At 49.3% G+C, this 16,960-nt stretch overlaps 6 protein-coding genes across 6 annotated transcripts; 3 read left to right on the top strand and 3 right to left on the bottom strand.

Moving 5' to 3' along the window:
• Positions 1–78: 78 nt before the first annotated feature.
• Positions 79–1,524, top strand: VTN00DRAFT_10436 (uncharacterized protein; the record flags this gene model as incomplete). The annotated part of the gene is made up of 6 exons (XM_069427092.1): positions 79–81; positions 132–163; positions 222–359; positions 412–652; positions 703–1,042; positions 1,100–1,524. The coding sequence occupies 6 exons, from the start codon at positions 79–81 to the stop codon at positions 1,522–1,524; spliced, it is 1,179 nt and encodes a 392-aa protein (XP_069284198.1).
• A 638-nt stretch (positions 1,525–2,162) lies between these two features.
• Positions 2,163–5,861, bottom strand: VTN00DRAFT_10435 (uncharacterized protein; the record flags this gene model as incomplete). The annotated part of the gene is made up of 4 exons (XM_069427091.1): positions 2,163–3,244; positions 3,296–5,425; positions 5,487–5,724; positions 5,775–5,861. 4 exons carry the CDS (start codon positions 5,859–5,861, stop codon positions 2,163–2,165), a joined length of 3,537 nt encoding a protein of 1,178 aa, XP_069284197.1.
• A 65-nt stretch (positions 5,862–5,926) lies between these two features.
• Positions 5,927–7,242, top strand: VTN00DRAFT_10434 (uncharacterized protein; the record flags this gene model as incomplete). Its single annotated transcript, XM_069427090.1, has 3 exons — positions 5,927–6,289; positions 6,347–6,446; positions 6,512–7,242. The coding sequence occupies 3 exons, from the start codon at positions 5,927–5,929 to the stop codon at positions 7,240–7,242; spliced, it is 1,194 nt and encodes a 397-aa protein (XP_069284196.1).
• A 1,221-nt stretch (positions 7,243–8,463) lies between these two features.
• On the bottom strand, positions 8,464–10,087 carry VTN00DRAFT_10433 (uncharacterized protein; the record flags this gene model as incomplete). Its single annotated transcript, XM_069427089.1, has 4 exons — positions 8,464–8,602; positions 8,668–8,730; positions 8,796–9,498; positions 9,592–10,087. 4 exons carry the CDS (start codon positions 10,085–10,087, stop codon positions 8,464–8,466), a joined length of 1,401 nt encoding a protein of 466 aa, XP_069284195.1.
• A 728-nt stretch (positions 10,088–10,815) lies between these two features.
• On the top strand, positions 10,816–12,006 carry VTN00DRAFT_10432 (uncharacterized protein; the record flags this gene model as incomplete). The annotated part of the gene is made up of 1 exon (XM_069427088.1): positions 10,816–12,006. The coding sequence occupies one exon, from the start codon at positions 10,816–10,818 to the stop codon at positions 12,004–12,006; it is 1,191 nt and encodes a 396-aa protein (XP_069284194.1).
• A 343-nt stretch (positions 12,007–12,349) lies between these two features.
• On the bottom strand, positions 12,350–15,436 carry VTN00DRAFT_10431 (uncharacterized protein; the record flags this gene model as incomplete). Its single annotated transcript, XM_069427087.1, has 1 exon — positions 12,350–15,436. One exon carries the CDS (start codon positions 15,434–15,436, stop codon positions 12,350–12,352), a length of 3,087 nt encoding a protein of 1,028 aa, XP_069284193.1.
• Positions 15,437–16,960: the final 1,524 nt, after the last annotated feature.

Here is a 16,960-nt window from a genome sequence, read left to right as displayed (position 1 = left end):
CACCCAAACGTAAACTTTTGAATATCTCCTAATTTCATCTCGGATTTACTGATTTCGATAGATTTTGTATAATCGAAAATGGTGAAGAGGTGCAAGTGACTGGGACACGAACGGGAGAACCAGCGGCTCAGTACACTGGTTGTCATACTCACGGCAAAGACCAGTACGTTCTGCCTTGAGTGCTTCGATATTTTAATTGGCTTTGCTCGCTAATCCTTTAGGTATTGCCTGGGCCCTGAAAGTGAGGAAGTACAGATCCTTGCAGGAGGGACTTCCACGACCGAAAGTCACGACGATGACGAAGATGGTCATGAGGAGCATGGTCAAGAGGAAAACTGCCATTTTCATGCAGGTGTCGAGTATGTTAACTTGTTTGGCTGGTTATTAGATACATCTGACTGAAACTTCCAGGCATTGTGTAGGTGGCTCCGAATCTGGGAGCAGCCATTCTTCGTCTTGCGAGCGCAGAGATCGTGAATACAACATTCCCTTACGTATTGGCTCCTTGTTTGTCATCTTAGTGTCGAGCTCCATTGCAGTATTCGGGCCGATTTTGTTCTCACGATTTTTCCACGCGAAAATGAATGGAATTGTCTTCACCATCATCAAGCAGTTCGGCACAGGTGTGATGATATCGACCGCTTTCGTTCATGTGAGTTGTTATCGAATGGAACAGTCGACCAGGATGCTTACACTGTGTAGCTTCTTACCCACGCCCAACTGATGTTCACAAATGAATGCCTCGGTGAGCTCTCGTATGAAGCCACGACGACTGCTGTAGCGATGGCAGGACTATTTCTCTGCTTCTTGGTAGAATGCTCCGGCAACCGCTTCATTATTTCAAGGGGCCAGGCGGCAGCTCAAAATGGAGGTCCCGACACAGAGCCGACACGCATAGATAAATCACAAAGTGCTAATGCCATTGAACCTGCACAAGGGCCTAGTCTGACTACACTTGGCCATCACCACCACGGTCTTTCAAGACCGGATGATAAGTTAAGCGTTCTGGTTATGGAAGCTGGCATTATTTTCCATTCAGTCCGTATGTATAGGTCGCACCTTTGAATGTCCATTATACGCAGTGTCTGAAGTTTTCTAGTCATCGGGTTAACTCTCGTTGTTGCTGGCGACTCCGGTTACGCCACTCTTTTCATTGTTATCATCTTCCATCAAATGTTCGAAGGTCTTGCATTGGGCGCCAGAATTGCTGCCTTGGTCAAGACCAAGACGGTCAATAAGCTCCTCATGGGCACCGCCTTCGCTCTTATAACGCCTATTGGAATGGCTATTGGATTGGGCGTGATCCACACATTCAATGGCAATGACCGAGATACTATTCTTACCATCGCAACACTCGATGCGATATCGGCAGGCATTCTCATCTGGGTCGCGCTCGTCGACATGTGGAGTCATGATTGGTTGTATGGAGACCTTAAGGACTCGGGTATAGTCAAGACGAGCGTCGGATTGCTTTCTCTTGTCGCCGGTATGATATTGATGGGAGTACTTGGAAAGTGGGCTTGAAGATCTTTGGTTTCTGGTCCCTTGTTCAGGATCCGAAGAGTCAAACGAAATTGACTTTCAGCTCTCGTGGCTGAAGAGATCGCTCCCCTAAACATTATATAACTCGACTTGTTAGCCACCTTACTGCATGTAATGTACATGTTTTTGCTGATAACATGACTGGATTTCTGATGGACTCGAAGAACAATAGGCAGTGTTCGCAGTCTGTCTAGCCATATATATGGGATGATTATGACTTGAGAAGCATGTCGATTTATTGTCTAATCATTGGCATAGAGTCTTAGGAAGCCATCAATGTTCTGCAGTAGCTTCACATACTTTTAGCTATTCACGATCGGTCAAACTAGACGTACGTCACAGAGAAGTACAATATCCCTCTGTATATTACTTGTAAACTCACGCACGACAAACCTATGAGTGGCGCGGAGAATAGCCATGATGCTATTGACTGACCAGCTAAATACAGAATGCAGAAGATCAAAGCCTCCATTGAAGTGCAAGAACCCTGTAATATCGAAATACCGTCATAATCCAATCCCTAAAGCTAGACCCAACCTGTGTAGAACGCCTCGTATAAGGTCATAACACGATGTAAAGGCATAAAAGGGGCCATAAGAAGTTAACTTCAGACGGCCACCCTACTCGGAGTCGCTATCGACTACAAATCCACCCCTCATGCGTTTTCTAGACGGAACGACGGGTGTATCTTCATCCTCCTCATCACCACTGCCAGCTGCATTATCAGATGCAGCCTGCGCTGCAATTGCAGATCCAGATGATGAGCTGTTTTTGCCTGCTCGCTCTTTCCTGAAGGCGAGATCATCATCGAAGTGGGGATCGTCTTGAGAAAAAGTAGGGCATGTATCGTCATCCTCAGCTACACGGCTAACCGAATATCGCCCTCGCGAGACAGGCGATTGTTCCACATCGGCCATGGGGACGCTTTCATCGCCATCATCGTCGCTGTTTACTCTCAGAATGCTAGACCTCCGTTTTTTTCTGTCTGAATCCCCTTCATCGTCCCCCACTCTTTTCCGCCGTTTCTTAATCTGGCTCTTCTCCCCGGTCGCGTCTTCAAACACGCCAGTAAGTAAGGCCGTCCTGATCCGTTTGGCTTGGGCCTTTCTCCGTTCCTCTTCAAGACGGAAGAACTCTTTGTCGGCTTCCTCATCAGTCTCTTCATCACTCGCATGTATATAGAGGTCGCTCTTGATCTTGGCCTGCCGCGCCAGTGCATTGGCCTCACGGGTAAGACGGCGCGCTTCTAATGTCGCGTCGTCTAGGGATTTGTTGTCATCGTCTTCTTGATGCCGCTTTCGGCGCTTCTTTTTCAGCTCGTCCAGTGCATTGGACCTTGATCGAGAGTTTGGCGGGAAAATAGGCCCATCTGGCATATTTTCTTCACCTTCGGAATCCGACCCAAAGTTCACATCGAAGCTTGAAATATAGCTGTTTCCGCGGGTCTCAGCGGTCCGTTTTTGCCGAAGTTGGTGGCGAGGATCGTCTCCATTAATTTCAGTAACAGGGCTTTCAATGTTTGTGTCAATAATGTTTTTTGTGTCTCGCAAGTTTTTTGACGTTAACGCGGATGGGACGATCCATGAAGCACCGGGGACGTCTTCAACGCCGAGCCGTTCAAAGCCAACCAACACCATGAGAAGCCGAAGCCTGGCATTGTTAAACATAGCTGCTTGACATGCCTCGTCCTTAGGTTTGACGGCTAGGTATAATTAGCAAAGTTTGACCAATTCAGAGTAGGCGCTGAACATACTGATCATAGGATTAGGGATGCTAGCAACTTCCGCTGAGTCTGCTCGCCGAGCTTCTTCTTGTGCCTCCCATGAACCCCGTTCCTCTGCGGCTGAACCCAAGACCTCGCTTACCCATTTCACCAAGTCTATTCGGCCATCCTTTGCCAAAGCTCCAACGACGATGCCCAACTTGTCGTTCTGTGTTGCGGCGCCATGGGGATCCACCTCAAGCTCAGGTGGTGGTCTCCTGTCTGAGGATATTGTCTGCTTCTCATACCCGTACTCAAGGTAAAACAAGGTCGAATTAATCTTGCTGAACAACATTTCAGTGATCAGCGCTGGGCGCTGTTCTATCTTCTTGATGAGCCTTCTTATGAGCCGTCTGACGAATTCTTCCCATTCCTGGAAAATAGGCTTGCTTGAATCGAGACCCTCAGGTCCTTTAATCATCCTGTAGAAAAGATTGATGATATCGACGCGGAAAAGCAATACGCTCATCTCTTGCTTGAAGGCGACACGATAGAAGAATCGATGTGCACGCTTCAGTTGCTCGGTGTCGAGTTCACGGTAAAATGCCGTGAACGCAACGAATGTATCAACGCACTTCTGATTGCAGAATTTCGTTGCAAAACGGTTGAAATCGAACTTGCGCTCTTTAGAAACCCTTGCGGCCTCAACGAGCTCTTCTTCCTCAGAGCCTTGCTCTTCATCGTTCTCTCCGTTATCCTCGCCAGAGGATTGTACAGCCCGCGTTTTACGTTTCGCCCGCCGACGGGACCGTATTTGCATGTCCACATTCTGCTTAGAGTAGCGCTCTAGCATCCGCAAAAATACGTGTGAAAGCTCCGTACATGCGTCCAGATAACCGAACCCCTGGTCCTTGAACCCACGCAGGATAGAGAGTATCCTATCATGTGTTGTTTCTTCATAGAATATGCGGTTTTGGATGTTCTCGGCAATTTCCTGGTCCTCTTCAAGGGGCGAGAGAGCCATTTCTTGCACCGTCAACAAGATCTGGGTGAAACATCGCATCGCTGCGTTGAGGTCTTGCCATTCTTTGTGATCGAGACTGTACTGCATTGCCCGGTTCAAAAAGACAAAAGTTTCCTGATTAAGGACACTTGCAACTAGGGCAAAACTATCTGGCTCAATCTCCCTTGAAGTTCCTTTGTCCTGCTCACACTGTTCCTGTTGGCGGATACGTCGCACACGCTCAGCCTCGAGGAACCAAGCAACCACATAGAAGAACTGCCGTGAGTTGATATCCATGACACGCTTGGCTTCACGCTCGATCGCTTTCCTTACATGCGTGAAAAGAGGATTGAATCCAGAATCTAGGAATTCTTCCACGAACGTCCGGAGGTTCTTTGTCGCCGTTGACGTGAGATATGTCGGTGAGTTGAAGTCGCTGTTCGAAGTTTCCACGTCCTTTCTTCGCTGTGGCCGTGGTTTGTTCCACTTCTTACTCTGGTCCATCTTGTACAATGTTACTTGTCCATCCTTGAGGATGTCCTGACCCGAAACTGTGGAGACCTTTGCATCGTCGCGTTTTACCCAGATCATTGTCCCAAAGCGGCCGTGTCTTGTGGGTGCATTCTTTGCATATTCTCTCCTCAACCCGGACTCCTTGTGAAGGATATCTCCGAGTTCGTCAGCTTGTTTGGCTTTGCGCTGAATATTGTCCATGAATAATTTCTCCACATCCACTCCTTTAACGAGGTGAAAAAGGATCTCGAGGATGATCACATCCTGAAAATTGAAGTCTTCCCCCATATTTGAGCACATCGTGAGTAGCAGTGCAAAGACGTCCTGCTCCTGGAAGGCGTTTATTGTTGCAGATCGGGATGTTTCCTCTTCGTCACCATCGGCTGCCAGACGTGCATTTGCTGATATCACGGCAATGTTTCGGAACAAGTAGAGCATAAGCTTCAGGATACCCTCGTCTCGGGCAGTCCGTTCGGATCTGGGGACGGCCATACTCGGCAAGCCAATCCGGATAATAGCACGGAGCAGGTTAGCATTGCATTGGCTGAGAATCCCACGCTTATAGAGAAATTGTGCCTGCTGAAGGTATGGGGTATGGCGGTGATGGTTCACGGTCATCTGGCTGTGAGGCTCGACCGGCCATGTCAGGGGGACAAGTAGTTCCACTAAGAAGAGTCAACGCTTGTCAAATACCCAGCAAGTCCCGGCTGAAGATCGTTCACTCACAGCATGCCAATGCAATCCTTGTCATGTGCTTGCTGTTCTGGCCCGATTCCCACCACAATGATAGAATCGGCAGCAGGTCTCCGTTCACAAGGTTCGCTTCTCCTAGGCAGCGCGCAACGTCCATACGATTGGACTTCTCGTCGTATAACTTCAGCCATCTCTTAATATCACGTAGACAGGCCAAGGCGTCATCTCCCAGGACGTAGCGACCCGCATCCTCGCCATTGAATCCACCCAGCTAGATATTGTCAGCATCCCAGAGTCATACATTGATAAGGGCCCACGAACCGCCGTGACAAGGCTGTAGACATATGCGCGGACCTCGGGGTCGACGACCTGCACGCCGTGCTCGACCGGGCCTTCGTCGTCACCCATGGCAGCAGTTTGGCCGTCGTCAGCGTCGTTTGTGTCGTCGTCGTTAGAGGCATCGCATCACGACGATGGGAGCGCGTCGGTCACGCGTCGACGCGTTGGGTTCCTCGGCATCGGAGAAACTACCCGCGGCGTCCGACGCCGAGGATAGCCACGGATGTCGGGCAACACGTGTGCATCCCCGCATGGAGGGGCCGGGGAAGATCGAGGGGTTCATGATACGCAGTTGCTCTTCTCTTTCTCCTGCGCCTTTGCTTTTCCTCCTGTCTGCCCTTGAGAAGGCGTTCTTGAATGCTATCATGTCGTCGTTCACGCTGAGAAGGGGCCTCGGCCGTGCAGGCCCCGCAATTGCATCTCGCTGCTTCAGCACCACTCCTAGCATGGGCGCTGCCGAGGTCAAGAAGCTGGGTGTCATAGGAGCGGGACAGATGGTGAGCTTTCTCTGTGCAACGGAGTAGACGTTCAATTCATCGCTCTAACTGTACTAGGGCCTGGGGATCGCGCTGATTGCGGCCCAAAAAGCCCAAGTACCCGTAACTCTGATCGATAACTCCCAAGCGTCCCTGGATAAGGGCCTCAAATTTGCCGGTGCGGACAATCGGGAGAGCATTCATTTGGTATGATCTTATTCTCATACTTTATACGCGTTTTAGATAAGCTCCTCGACAAAGATGTCGCCAAAGAGCGCCTCACGCGCGAGGCCGCAACCGCTGTCCGAGCCCTCCTCTCCCCAAGCACTAATCTCGAAGATATCTCAGACGTCGATTTCGTGATTGAAGCAGTCCCGGAGATTCCGGACCTGAAGACCTCTATTTTCTCCCGCCTTGCCCAGATCGCTCCGAAGCATGCCATCCTTGCTACCAACACCTCCTCCATCTCTATTACCAAAATTGCCGCCGCCACTACCACCGACCCGACAGACCTGCAGGCCCCCTCGCGCGTCATCTCCACCCACTTCATGAACCCGGTCCCCGTGCAAAAGGGTGTCGAGATCATAGCGGGTCTGCAGACATCCCAAGATACCATCGATACGGCGATCGCATTCGTGCAGCGCATGGGGAAGATCCCTTCTCGGTCCGCTGATGCACCGGGGTTTCTAGCTAACCGGATTTTGATGCCGTATATCAATGAGGCTATCATCTGTCTCGAGACGGGCATCGGTGGCCGTGACGACATTGACAGCATTATGAAGAACGGGACCAACGTCCCCATGGGACCGCTGACGCTGGCGGATTTCATTGGGCTTGATACCTGTCTCGCGATCATGAATGTTTTACACCAGGAGACTGGAGATAGCAAGTACAGACCCGCCGGCCTGCTGAAAAGGATGGTGGATGCAGGTTGGTTGGGAAAGAAGAGTGGGAAGGGATTCTACGATTACTGAGAACTGTCATGCGGAACCAAAGGACAGAGGATGCACCTGCTATATCTCAATGCTTGCGAGTGCTTTATTTTACAGTCCTTTTCCACTGACGGGTATGTTCCGAATCCCTTAAAAGACATAGTTTTATGCGGGATGACGCGTATTTTTATGTAGATAAATATGAGGCTCGGTGGCGCGGTTTCGAGAGGCGAAGATATATTATTCTCCGAGTGTTGTGCAATTAATGAACGCTGAACGATTACAAGGCCCGTATAATGCACTTACCCCTGGCGGACTTGAGGTCGTCGTTCATGCCCATCATCAGCGCGGTGCCAAAATAAAATTGTTCTCGTTAATCCCGTAGACACTGATTAAATCCCTTCACCGTTTCTGGAAAGCTGATCTTGGTCTCCTCATGGATTCTTTTGTGACTTTTCAGCGACTGCACGACCACGTCCCGCCATTCAGCGCAACTGTTTTCAATAGTTCCAAATCTCCTCAGTCTTGATTGGAAAGTGCTTTCCACCCCGCTTGTAGATGCGCACATCTACAATGATAGTGTCGATATCCTGATGCAAAGTACGAGACGTTATCATAGCGATCGGATCATGCTCCATAGCTCGAGCTTAATATACCTTTCCAGAACCTCAGGCAGATGTAAATCTTCAACTAGGTACCCCGATCCAAGCAACAATTGCAAACAGTGTGTACAGCAGTTTGAGACCCTTTTGGCGTTGGGACAACCTCATATATTCCAACGCTGCCCTCAGGTTTCCTAGAAGTACTTAGACATGGAGACTACGTCGTCGAAGTTAGTTTCTATCCGAGAGCTACGGATAGCTGTGTAGTCAAGTTGTCAGTAGACGGATAGGACACACAAGCGGGGTGGTCTCCAGGTTGTCCAGGCTCCAAGCCTGTGTATTGCAGTGGCAGTCCTTAGAACAGGTAGACTTAAACCTCTAGAGCCGCAGTGCCTGCACCATATTGTGTGGATCAACGACCAACAAGCAAGTATGGGACTTCAGGACTGAGGTCATCGACATCTCTTCCCAAGTATGGCTTTGTATATGTGGCTTTTCATGTTCAGGGGTATCACTGAAGATAATAATATGCAGACAAATTTTGCTATTGCAACGAAGTTCCCCGGTTTTGAGTACCCGGAACACCATATATACCGTCACCTGAACTCCTTTACATCCCTCGGTTTGTAGAAGTCATACCTCGTAGAGTTACATGCAAGGATTATAATGCACCTGAGAATTTTCTTCCAACCCAAGTAGAGCCGTGCTCTTGGTATTCTTGACGCGTGATAGCAACCTTCTTCAGTTCCTCTCTATTGGTTGCAAAGCGGGATGCCCCCAACCAGGTGAAGCGGATTGGACTAAAGAAAAACTTAGCACGAGACCTTATCAGGAGAGCGTAAAATGATAGAAAGACAATACTTACTCTTTGGGTCTCCGAACTCGGACCACACACTCTGCAGATGTGATCTGACGAAGTTCGGTTTCTCTGGCAACATTCATTAGCAAAGCCAAGAAGGAAGCGGACGAACACAATGATAGTGAGAAACTTACAGTCTCTCCATAAAACCTGGGATCAACGAATTACCGCCGACAACGAGGACATTGGCCAGGAAAGCTGGATGCAGGCCAGTGGGCAATGCAGACAAACTCTGCAGGATAATATCGGGGATTCCAGCTTGTTTCATACCGATATCACTTGGGCTGAACAGAATCTCAGGCACCGTAAAGCGTTCATTACCAAGCACCAAAACATCTTCCAACGCTTCAGCACCAGCCCCTGAGAGGAGGCCCTTCCTTTTCTTGGCGTTCAAAAAGGGGTCATGCGGCCGCATAAATCCCTTCTTGTTGGAATTTGGATCAGGCAAAACATAGTCAACTACAATCCCTTCCCCAGGATCGGACTGACCGCGTTGTTTGTTGCCTTTCCATGTCCGCTCCATATCGCGTGCAAAGTCATTGCTCACATAGCACACAGCCTCCTTGACCTCGTTCATGATGTATGTTTCATCCACCATATTATATTGTCTTATCGACACCATCTCTTTGATATAGTTGGTGAGGTGTTTGCCCCCTATGTCAAGCCTGCGTATCGCGCGCTGTAGTGGTTTTCCTTTGTAGACTGGTGTAATGGTGGTGTGAGAATAACCAGAGTCAACTACGAGCAGGCATTCGATTGGATGGATTGAATCTGTCGTTTGTGTAACAGGGTCACCGAAAAGGGAGTGTACCTCATTCCACGCATTAAGAGACGGTCCTGTACAAAGCAATAGTCTTCGGTCAGAAAGAAGGCGAAAGAGAAGATAAAACAAGCTCCAGACGCAGGCAAGACGAAATCGCAAACACCCACCAATACATCTCAAATATCCTCCAAAACCCCATTCCTCCATTATAATTTCGTCGGCATTCTTCTGAAGTGCAGGCAAGCCATTCGGCGCCTCTGTGAGCAGTAGCGTCGTGTCTTCCGGATCCGTGATCCGCACATCCTTATTCCGCATCGTCTTCTCGTCAAAAAAAGAATGTTCCCAAATCTCCTTCTGTGCCTCCCAATTCACTATGTACCCCTTCTCGACCGGTCGGCGGAACGTTGCCTCGTTCCAGTCCGAAATATGCGTCGAGAGCTGTGAGCCTATGAAAACGCGGTTTCCGCGTGTTTTAGCGAGCGCATTAGGTATCGTGACACAGGCAGAAAGCGCCTGAACTTCATCTTCCGGAGGCGGGAATGTGGGCGCGTAGCCCGCCTTCATCGTGTATGCACCATTGTCGATGATGAATGTCTTCTCCGGAAGTGGCTGCACTTTTGGAGCTGTGGCTTTTGCAGGCGCGCGGGACTTCGCGATCCCCATGGTTTAGATATTAAGTAGGTATAAGAAACTAACCGATATGTGTTCAGATACACATTGTGAGTGCATATTTGAATGATCCATTCGGAGCATGTTGAAGGCAGATATGGAGCTTCGCCGCTGATGCTGCGCGGAGTTGATGTTTTCCCGAGCCATTACCAATAAGGCACGTACTGTACAGCTAGGGTACTAAGTAGTAGGCAGCCTGGACAACCCTGACAGTCGTGACATAAGGGCCCGTTTGTGCGTCATATGCAGGATGCAATAGAATAATTACGTTTAAAAAGTTATTCTTAGTTATACATGCAACCATTACTCTCTCCTTCTGAATGAACAGTGACATACACTACAGTAGGTGGGACAGGTACCTAACATGTACTGTATTGTAACACCTGCCTAGGTGCTGGCGTAAGGCACCATTGAAAGAGTTCAATATTAATCAAAAATGACTAATGTCCGGAAACATATGGAGTTAAATAAAAATTATTAATAAAACAATATCGAAGTAAAAAAGGAAGTGATTTCTGAAGTACTGTACTGCGTACTATGGTGAATAACCCCGCTCACAGGTGACTCCCCCCCGCTAGCCCCGTCATATCAGACTAATTCCAACTTTTCTGTGGACTAGAAACTGTATCAAGTTCGCATGTAGAACACCACTTCCAATCCCTCGGTTCGCGCTAAGGAATAATTAAGAAAAAGAACGTCTGTCGGAGGAGCAAATTCCAAGGATGACAGGCCATCTTTTCCGCCTCCTCAATACGACACTCGCTCTCTCAGAGCAATTCCAGTCAACATTATTCGCCTCTACCTCTGAATCAGACAACGACAACACTTCTAAGAAGGATTCGGGTCCTCTCCCCCTCTTGTCTGCTTCCTCCACAGCACTGAAAGCACATGTCACCAAACTGTCGCTGCTTACAATAAATTCTCCGTTTACCCCCTCTGCCGTCTGCACCGTACTCTCGGCCCTGAACGACTCTGTGCTCCCGTCCCTTGTCACGGCTGCGCTACTCATCACACCAGACGCATACACCAAGGCATTCCATACTGAGATCCTGATCCTTGCAAAGAATGCGCTCAAGGAGCTCTATACTCTGGTCCAAGAGGTTAAGTCTGTTGCAGAAAAGAAGGACCAGACAAAGAAGCAGGGACAAGAAGAGGAAGACCTTTTGCCTTCTGAGAAAAACAACATCACGGCAGCGACAGGACGGGCGTGGGACTCATGTGATACGTTGATTGAATTGGCGGGCAAAGGGGTTGTAGGGTTTGTGGTGCGCCGTGTCGAAGAGTGGCGGGATTTGGTAAGAGATGCGATCGGTGAACTAGAAGAGTGGGATCCAGATGAGGAATACGAGGACTTTGATGATCTACTTGGCGAAAGTAACCAGGACACATCTGACGTTGCGCATGAACGGAATAAGCAAGGGGGGTTCGGAGATGCTGGCGATGAGGATGACGGCGATGATGCCGCTGCTCTGCATGCGTACAAGAAATCTATTCTCCGCGTCCTGAAGCCCGTCGCACAGATATATCCTACCATCGTCACCAACCGGCTCAAAAATGGTGGTCTTATGGCGTCATCGTCTTCCTCCCAAATCCCGCACCCTTCATATATTCCTAAACTTGAGTCCTTGATGTCCAATCTACAGAGTATTCCGGACCATATCGACGAGGCGGCGGGCGCACTCTATGAATCCGACATCGAAACCTCAGTTCAGCACATAGAAAAGGCGAAAATGTGTGCTGCTGAGGCTGTGGAGTTGCTTGCACGGCCATGGGAAGTGGTCGAGGTGGATGGGGAGAGAGTTGACGCGTTGACCGAGGACAAGTACACGGCCTGGTCGAGGACATGGTTGAAAGTAATGGAGGAAGTCGGGAGGCCAATAGACCATCAGCTCAAGAAGAAAGAAACCATCTAAAGAAAAATAGGGTGGGAGGGTTGTAAAGCTTCCAGGCAGGACCTTGCATATGAAGCGAGGGGCTCACTTGTATTCTTATGCTGACCGACTTATTTAGATAATAAAGGATCTGAAACTGCATATCCTGGTTGCTATGTTCGCATTAAATGATTCCAAAAAATCACTATAACTACAAGGATATGATAATAATAGCAGTAACACCAATAAATCCAAAGTTAGGATATGTACAGTACATATAAAGTTCGAAAAAAAAGGGTAGGTGAAAAACAGTCCGCGACGGTTTTCGATCCCATTCCACGCCGCTCCGGCTGATCCAATCAAGTAGAACGCTACTCGATCAACTTCAGTTGGCAAAGTCTTCTTCCTCTCCAGTTTCCCAGTCTCTCAGCTCGTCCGCTGGAATTCGGCCCTTCAACCATTCCAGGATGGCCTCGGTTCCCTTTGCAACAATCTGCCACCTAGGCACCCTGAAGCTGTTGCCTGCAACCTCGAGTCTCCTCAGCCCAGTCGATTTAGTACTAGAGTTATCCGCACCAAGCAAGCCAAGCTTCGGTGGAAGGAAGTCAATATTGTTATTGCTTACATCTAGGACTTGGAGGCCCTGGACAGACTCGAATTGCAGGCTAGTGATCTGGTTATCAGCCACGAGAAACGTAATGAGATTTGGATAAGTATCGCGGATGGAGGGAAGAGGCCCGGTCAGGCGGTTATTGGAGACGTCGAGGAACGTAAGAGATGGGGCGGAGAAATTCGCTTGGAGTGGCTCAAGACTAGTCAACCCCGTAGCATTGAGATTTAGATTCTGGAGATTAGGAAGCGAAAGAGGAGCAGAAATCAGGTCTGCAGGATTTAATGGGTTGTTCGAAAGGTCAAGGTCCGTCAGAGTGTGGGCAAGTAGACTGAGAGCTGGAACAGGGAAGCTCTGCAGTTTATTGTGGTTAATATATAGACATCGGATATCATGCGAGGAAACCAGCGCCTCCAGCTCATCGACATTCACATCCGTCATCTCAGTAGACGACCGGTCAAGGACTCCGCCAGGCTTAACTCTCCAGGTGTTCGAATGCAAAGGACTCTCAGGAGCGAGAGTGAACTCCGTTGCCACAGAACCTTCTTCGTCCTCTTCCGTGTCTTCAGGCTCAGGCGCACATCGATTCCGTAGATCATGCTTCAGATCCTCAGTATCCATGTTCAAAAACTTTCGCTCGCGAAGTGGGTTGTTTGCTATTCGAAACGTGAAGAGATTCTCCATAAGCCCGATCCTCTCGTCTAGTTTTGAAAGATCATTTCCCGTCAAGTCGACATGCTTAATATTTCTCAGTTCCACGAACCCTTCTGGAAGGGTGGCAATGCTATTATCTTCTGCTGAGAGGGTCAAGAGTGCCTTCCAGGAAGACACGTTTGGCAACGACTTAATGCGATTCATATCTATGGAGAGATTCTGCAAGTTGGGGAAGTCGAAAGACTCATTCTCTGACAGCCTCTCCAGTGCATTGCTGACAACGTTCAGGATTTGCAGGGTGTCAAACCGATGCACCGAAGCCGGGATAAGACTACCCTGGAGATTGTTTTGAGGAGCATTCAGTTCTGTCAGGGGAAGATCGCTGAGGATCTCGAAGGGTAGAGAAGTAAACCGGTTTTCACCAAGATTCAACACTTTCAGGCAAACCAACTCCGCAAGTGTGTCTGGCAGGGCAGTGAGGCTGTTGCCACGGAGATCTAATACTTCGAGCTTGTTGAGACGACCGAGAGCTGGCAGAAGCATGCCTTCCAAATTGTTATTAGCCAGTTTCAGATCCGTAAGTGTCTCTATTTCCGTAACAACTTCTATATCGTTCATGCTCAACTTATTATTGGATAGGTTCAACGAATGAAGCCTCTGTAGCCTCCTTAGACCCACTGGGAGGGAAGTGAGCACATTTCCATGAAGGTCCAGCACTTCTAGCCCTCCAAACTGATTGCCCCGTTCGTCTTCATCCAAGTCAAAGTTGTCGGGGTCGATGTCTGGGAAAGCAACATCTGGCAATTCCGCCAGCTCGTTATCTGCAGCAATGAATTTCACAAGGTCCACGCTCTCGTACCAGTCACTTGTACTATTCGGGTCGAAATCGTACATAGTCATTACTTCGTTCGGTATCTCTTTGAGGCCCATCGCGGCAATGTTTAGATTACCAGAAGTGCGAGCTGCCTCCACGCGCTTGAGAAGCAGTCCTTTGTTCTTTTCTTTTGGAAGCTGGTTGAAGGGATCTTGCACGTCGATATTATCCCAGGGATCAGTAAATCCAGTTTCAGAACTCTTCTGTTTCGCAGCTTTCCTTGCTGCCTTCGCTTTGGCAATGCTCTCCCGCAGCGCGTTCGAAGATTTCGACGACTTTTTGACGTCAGTCTCACCGGATTGCTGCTCCTGTATGTGTGTATCAGACGCAGCAGATGTAGCAGATGAGATTTTGGATACTGTAGAGGATGGCGAGGTAATATTGGAAGAGAAATTCGACGAAGGTTTTCTTGTCTTTTTAGCAGAAATCGGCAGGCTTGACTGGCTAAGCTCGGGCTCAGATGGATCAACAAAAGCGTTGTTCAGAGAAGGTCGGGGTTTCGATGGTCTCCCCGACAAGCTCTTGCCTCCGCCATATGTACCTGTTCTTGCCGGTAGGGTTTCAGCTCGTTTCGATGGCGTGGCACCGACTGGTTGCAGCTTGTCCGGACGGAGACTTTGCCTTGCGGTCGACCTCGAGAGCCTTGAAGGAGTATCCCTTGTTGAACTAGCGGATCTCTGCAGAACTGGGGCTTGATTTGTGGAAGAGAAAGAGGCGGTGGACATTCGAGATCTTGATGGGAGTCGTATGGATGACACACGAGAGGCAACCTCATCGCCATTTTGCTGACGCGATGGAGGTCTTGTGGGAGACCTGGAATAGTTATTCATCGCTGAAGCTGGACGGGACGGAGGCCGCATCGGGCTATCCCCGACAAAGAAATTCGACATCCTTCTCACGGAGGAAGGAGACTGGGGAATCTGGGAAAGAGTTTCTATCGTCCGATCGGATAAGGTAGAGCGGGATCTTTCAGGTTCCAGTGTCTCTGGATTGTGCGCGTCATTGCTGGCCTCGGGTTCCCACTGTTCACTCCCAGAGGTCTCGGAGTCAAGGATCCCACCATGACTTGCTCGGGTCTGAGAGACGTCTCTCCGGCCGTACGAACCTTCCAGAGATTTTGTCGGGGAGGATACTCTCGGGGGAGGTCTCTTGAACAGAGTCTCCTCTGACGGTCTCCGCAATCGCGCGACATCGATGCCGGGATCAGCTTGTAACCGTTCCCTGGACGGGGACGGTTTGACGGACCTGGATGTGGTCGATGTTGGCAAAGGGATCCTGGAGGCCAACCGTGGAATCCCACTAGGCGGCCGAAGAGGTGATCTTTGCCTGTCCATGCTCAGGAATTAAAAGAGGCGGAGTTCGAAATTGGCTAGGATAAAGAGACAGCTAAGGCGTCAATCAGAATAGATATCCATGTCTAATACAACGCAGTTAGTGGAGAGCCGGTTTGCAATCACCGCGAAAAAAAAGGGGGGTGAGCACTTTGTCGTGTGAGCTATAATCTTGCTAATTCAGGAGCTCGCCTGTCGGATGGAGTATTGTTTACACCCCGGCCAATCCAGGACTCGGCGCGGCCAGTTGACCCCGAGCAGTTGAGCACCGGTTCGTCAGCCTCCGTCGCCGTTCACGGTTCCGCCCCGTGTGATTGGCCTGAGCTCTCCATGACTCCGGCACTCCGAACCCGTCCTGATGGATCTTGCTGATCCTACTATTTGTTTGCAAAGTTTAATTACGAGTACTGCTTCTCCAGTTCGACCCTTGCGGGTGATGTACTCCGTACAGCGTGCCTTGCAGTGAAGACATGTTAAATCTGGTTTGGGCTATTATCTCACATCGGTGATATCGGTGATATATAAATTGCCCTTGCATACCCCACCTCCCGCTACAGATGAACACAATGTCGTCATGACTGACAAGTGTATTCTTGGCAGCATGGTGACTGATTTCTCTAGATCGGCAGAAGTGTGAGTCTGACAGCAGGGTAAAGAACCACTATAACATGGCGTTTGATTTAGAAACTACCGCCCCAGGATATGATGCAGCATTTGATTGCAGTACAAAAATAAACTGGGGTTAGTACCTAACGATGTCCAGTACTTGGGCAGCATGTGGAAAAGGTTGAGAGTGGAAGGCTTGCAGTTTACAACAAAGTTTCGAGGCAATAGCTATGAATCTATCTAGATATTTAGGTGCTTACTATACAGGCAAGACGGTCATTAGATGGACATCTGAGGTACCTGGATGTATCATCCCGGTTGCTCAGAGAAATAAAAAAGAGAAGGATCAGATGTAGTAAATAGCGGGCAAGGCGGGAAATATAGAATTAGTCGACGGGAGTAAATGGACGGTTGCCTGTCCAACTCCAACAATGTCTGTTTACCAACCTCGTGCTGAGTCAGCGGTTCTGGCGCGCGGCTGGGCTCACGTGGTTGCGGGTGGTTGGATATGGTTGGCTGAGGCTGGGGTTCGCTTGGAGGCCCAGCCTCCTCCGAGGCTGCTCGACGTCGTGCAGCCCTTAAGGCATCGTCACCTTCGCGCTTCTGTCCTTGCTTTCCTCCTCCTCCATCTATACCATCCTTTACTCCCTTACTTTTTTTTTAGCATAATATCTCCATATCTCTTGTCGCACCCTTTTTTGCTCTTTTCACACGCCCGCAAAGTCGGTTGCACTGTATCGTGTCTGCTGGAGCTGTCCCATCGGCGATAAGCGGGTCCGCCAATTCATCGGCTGATGGTTGCACGTCTGTTGAGCGGAACACGTCACAGGCAATTGCTCTGAGATCGAAAACCCCTCCTGGTCCCTGGAGCTGTCTCCTCGGCTGTTCTTACGACCTTACATTGTCGTTTAACCGTCTTAG

Source organism: Thermoascus crustaceus (genome assembly GCF_041956765.1).
Source record: "Thermoascus crustaceus strain CBS 181.67 unplaced genomic scaffold VTN00scaffold_9, whole genome shotgun sequence".
In the NCBI taxonomy this organism is placed as follows: Eukaryota; Fungi; Ascomycota; class Eurotiomycetes; order Eurotiales; family Thermoascaceae; genus Thermoascus; species Thermoascus crustaceus.
Note: the sequence above shows the minus strand (reverse complement) of the source record. Positions and strands in the feature narration are given on the sequence as shown.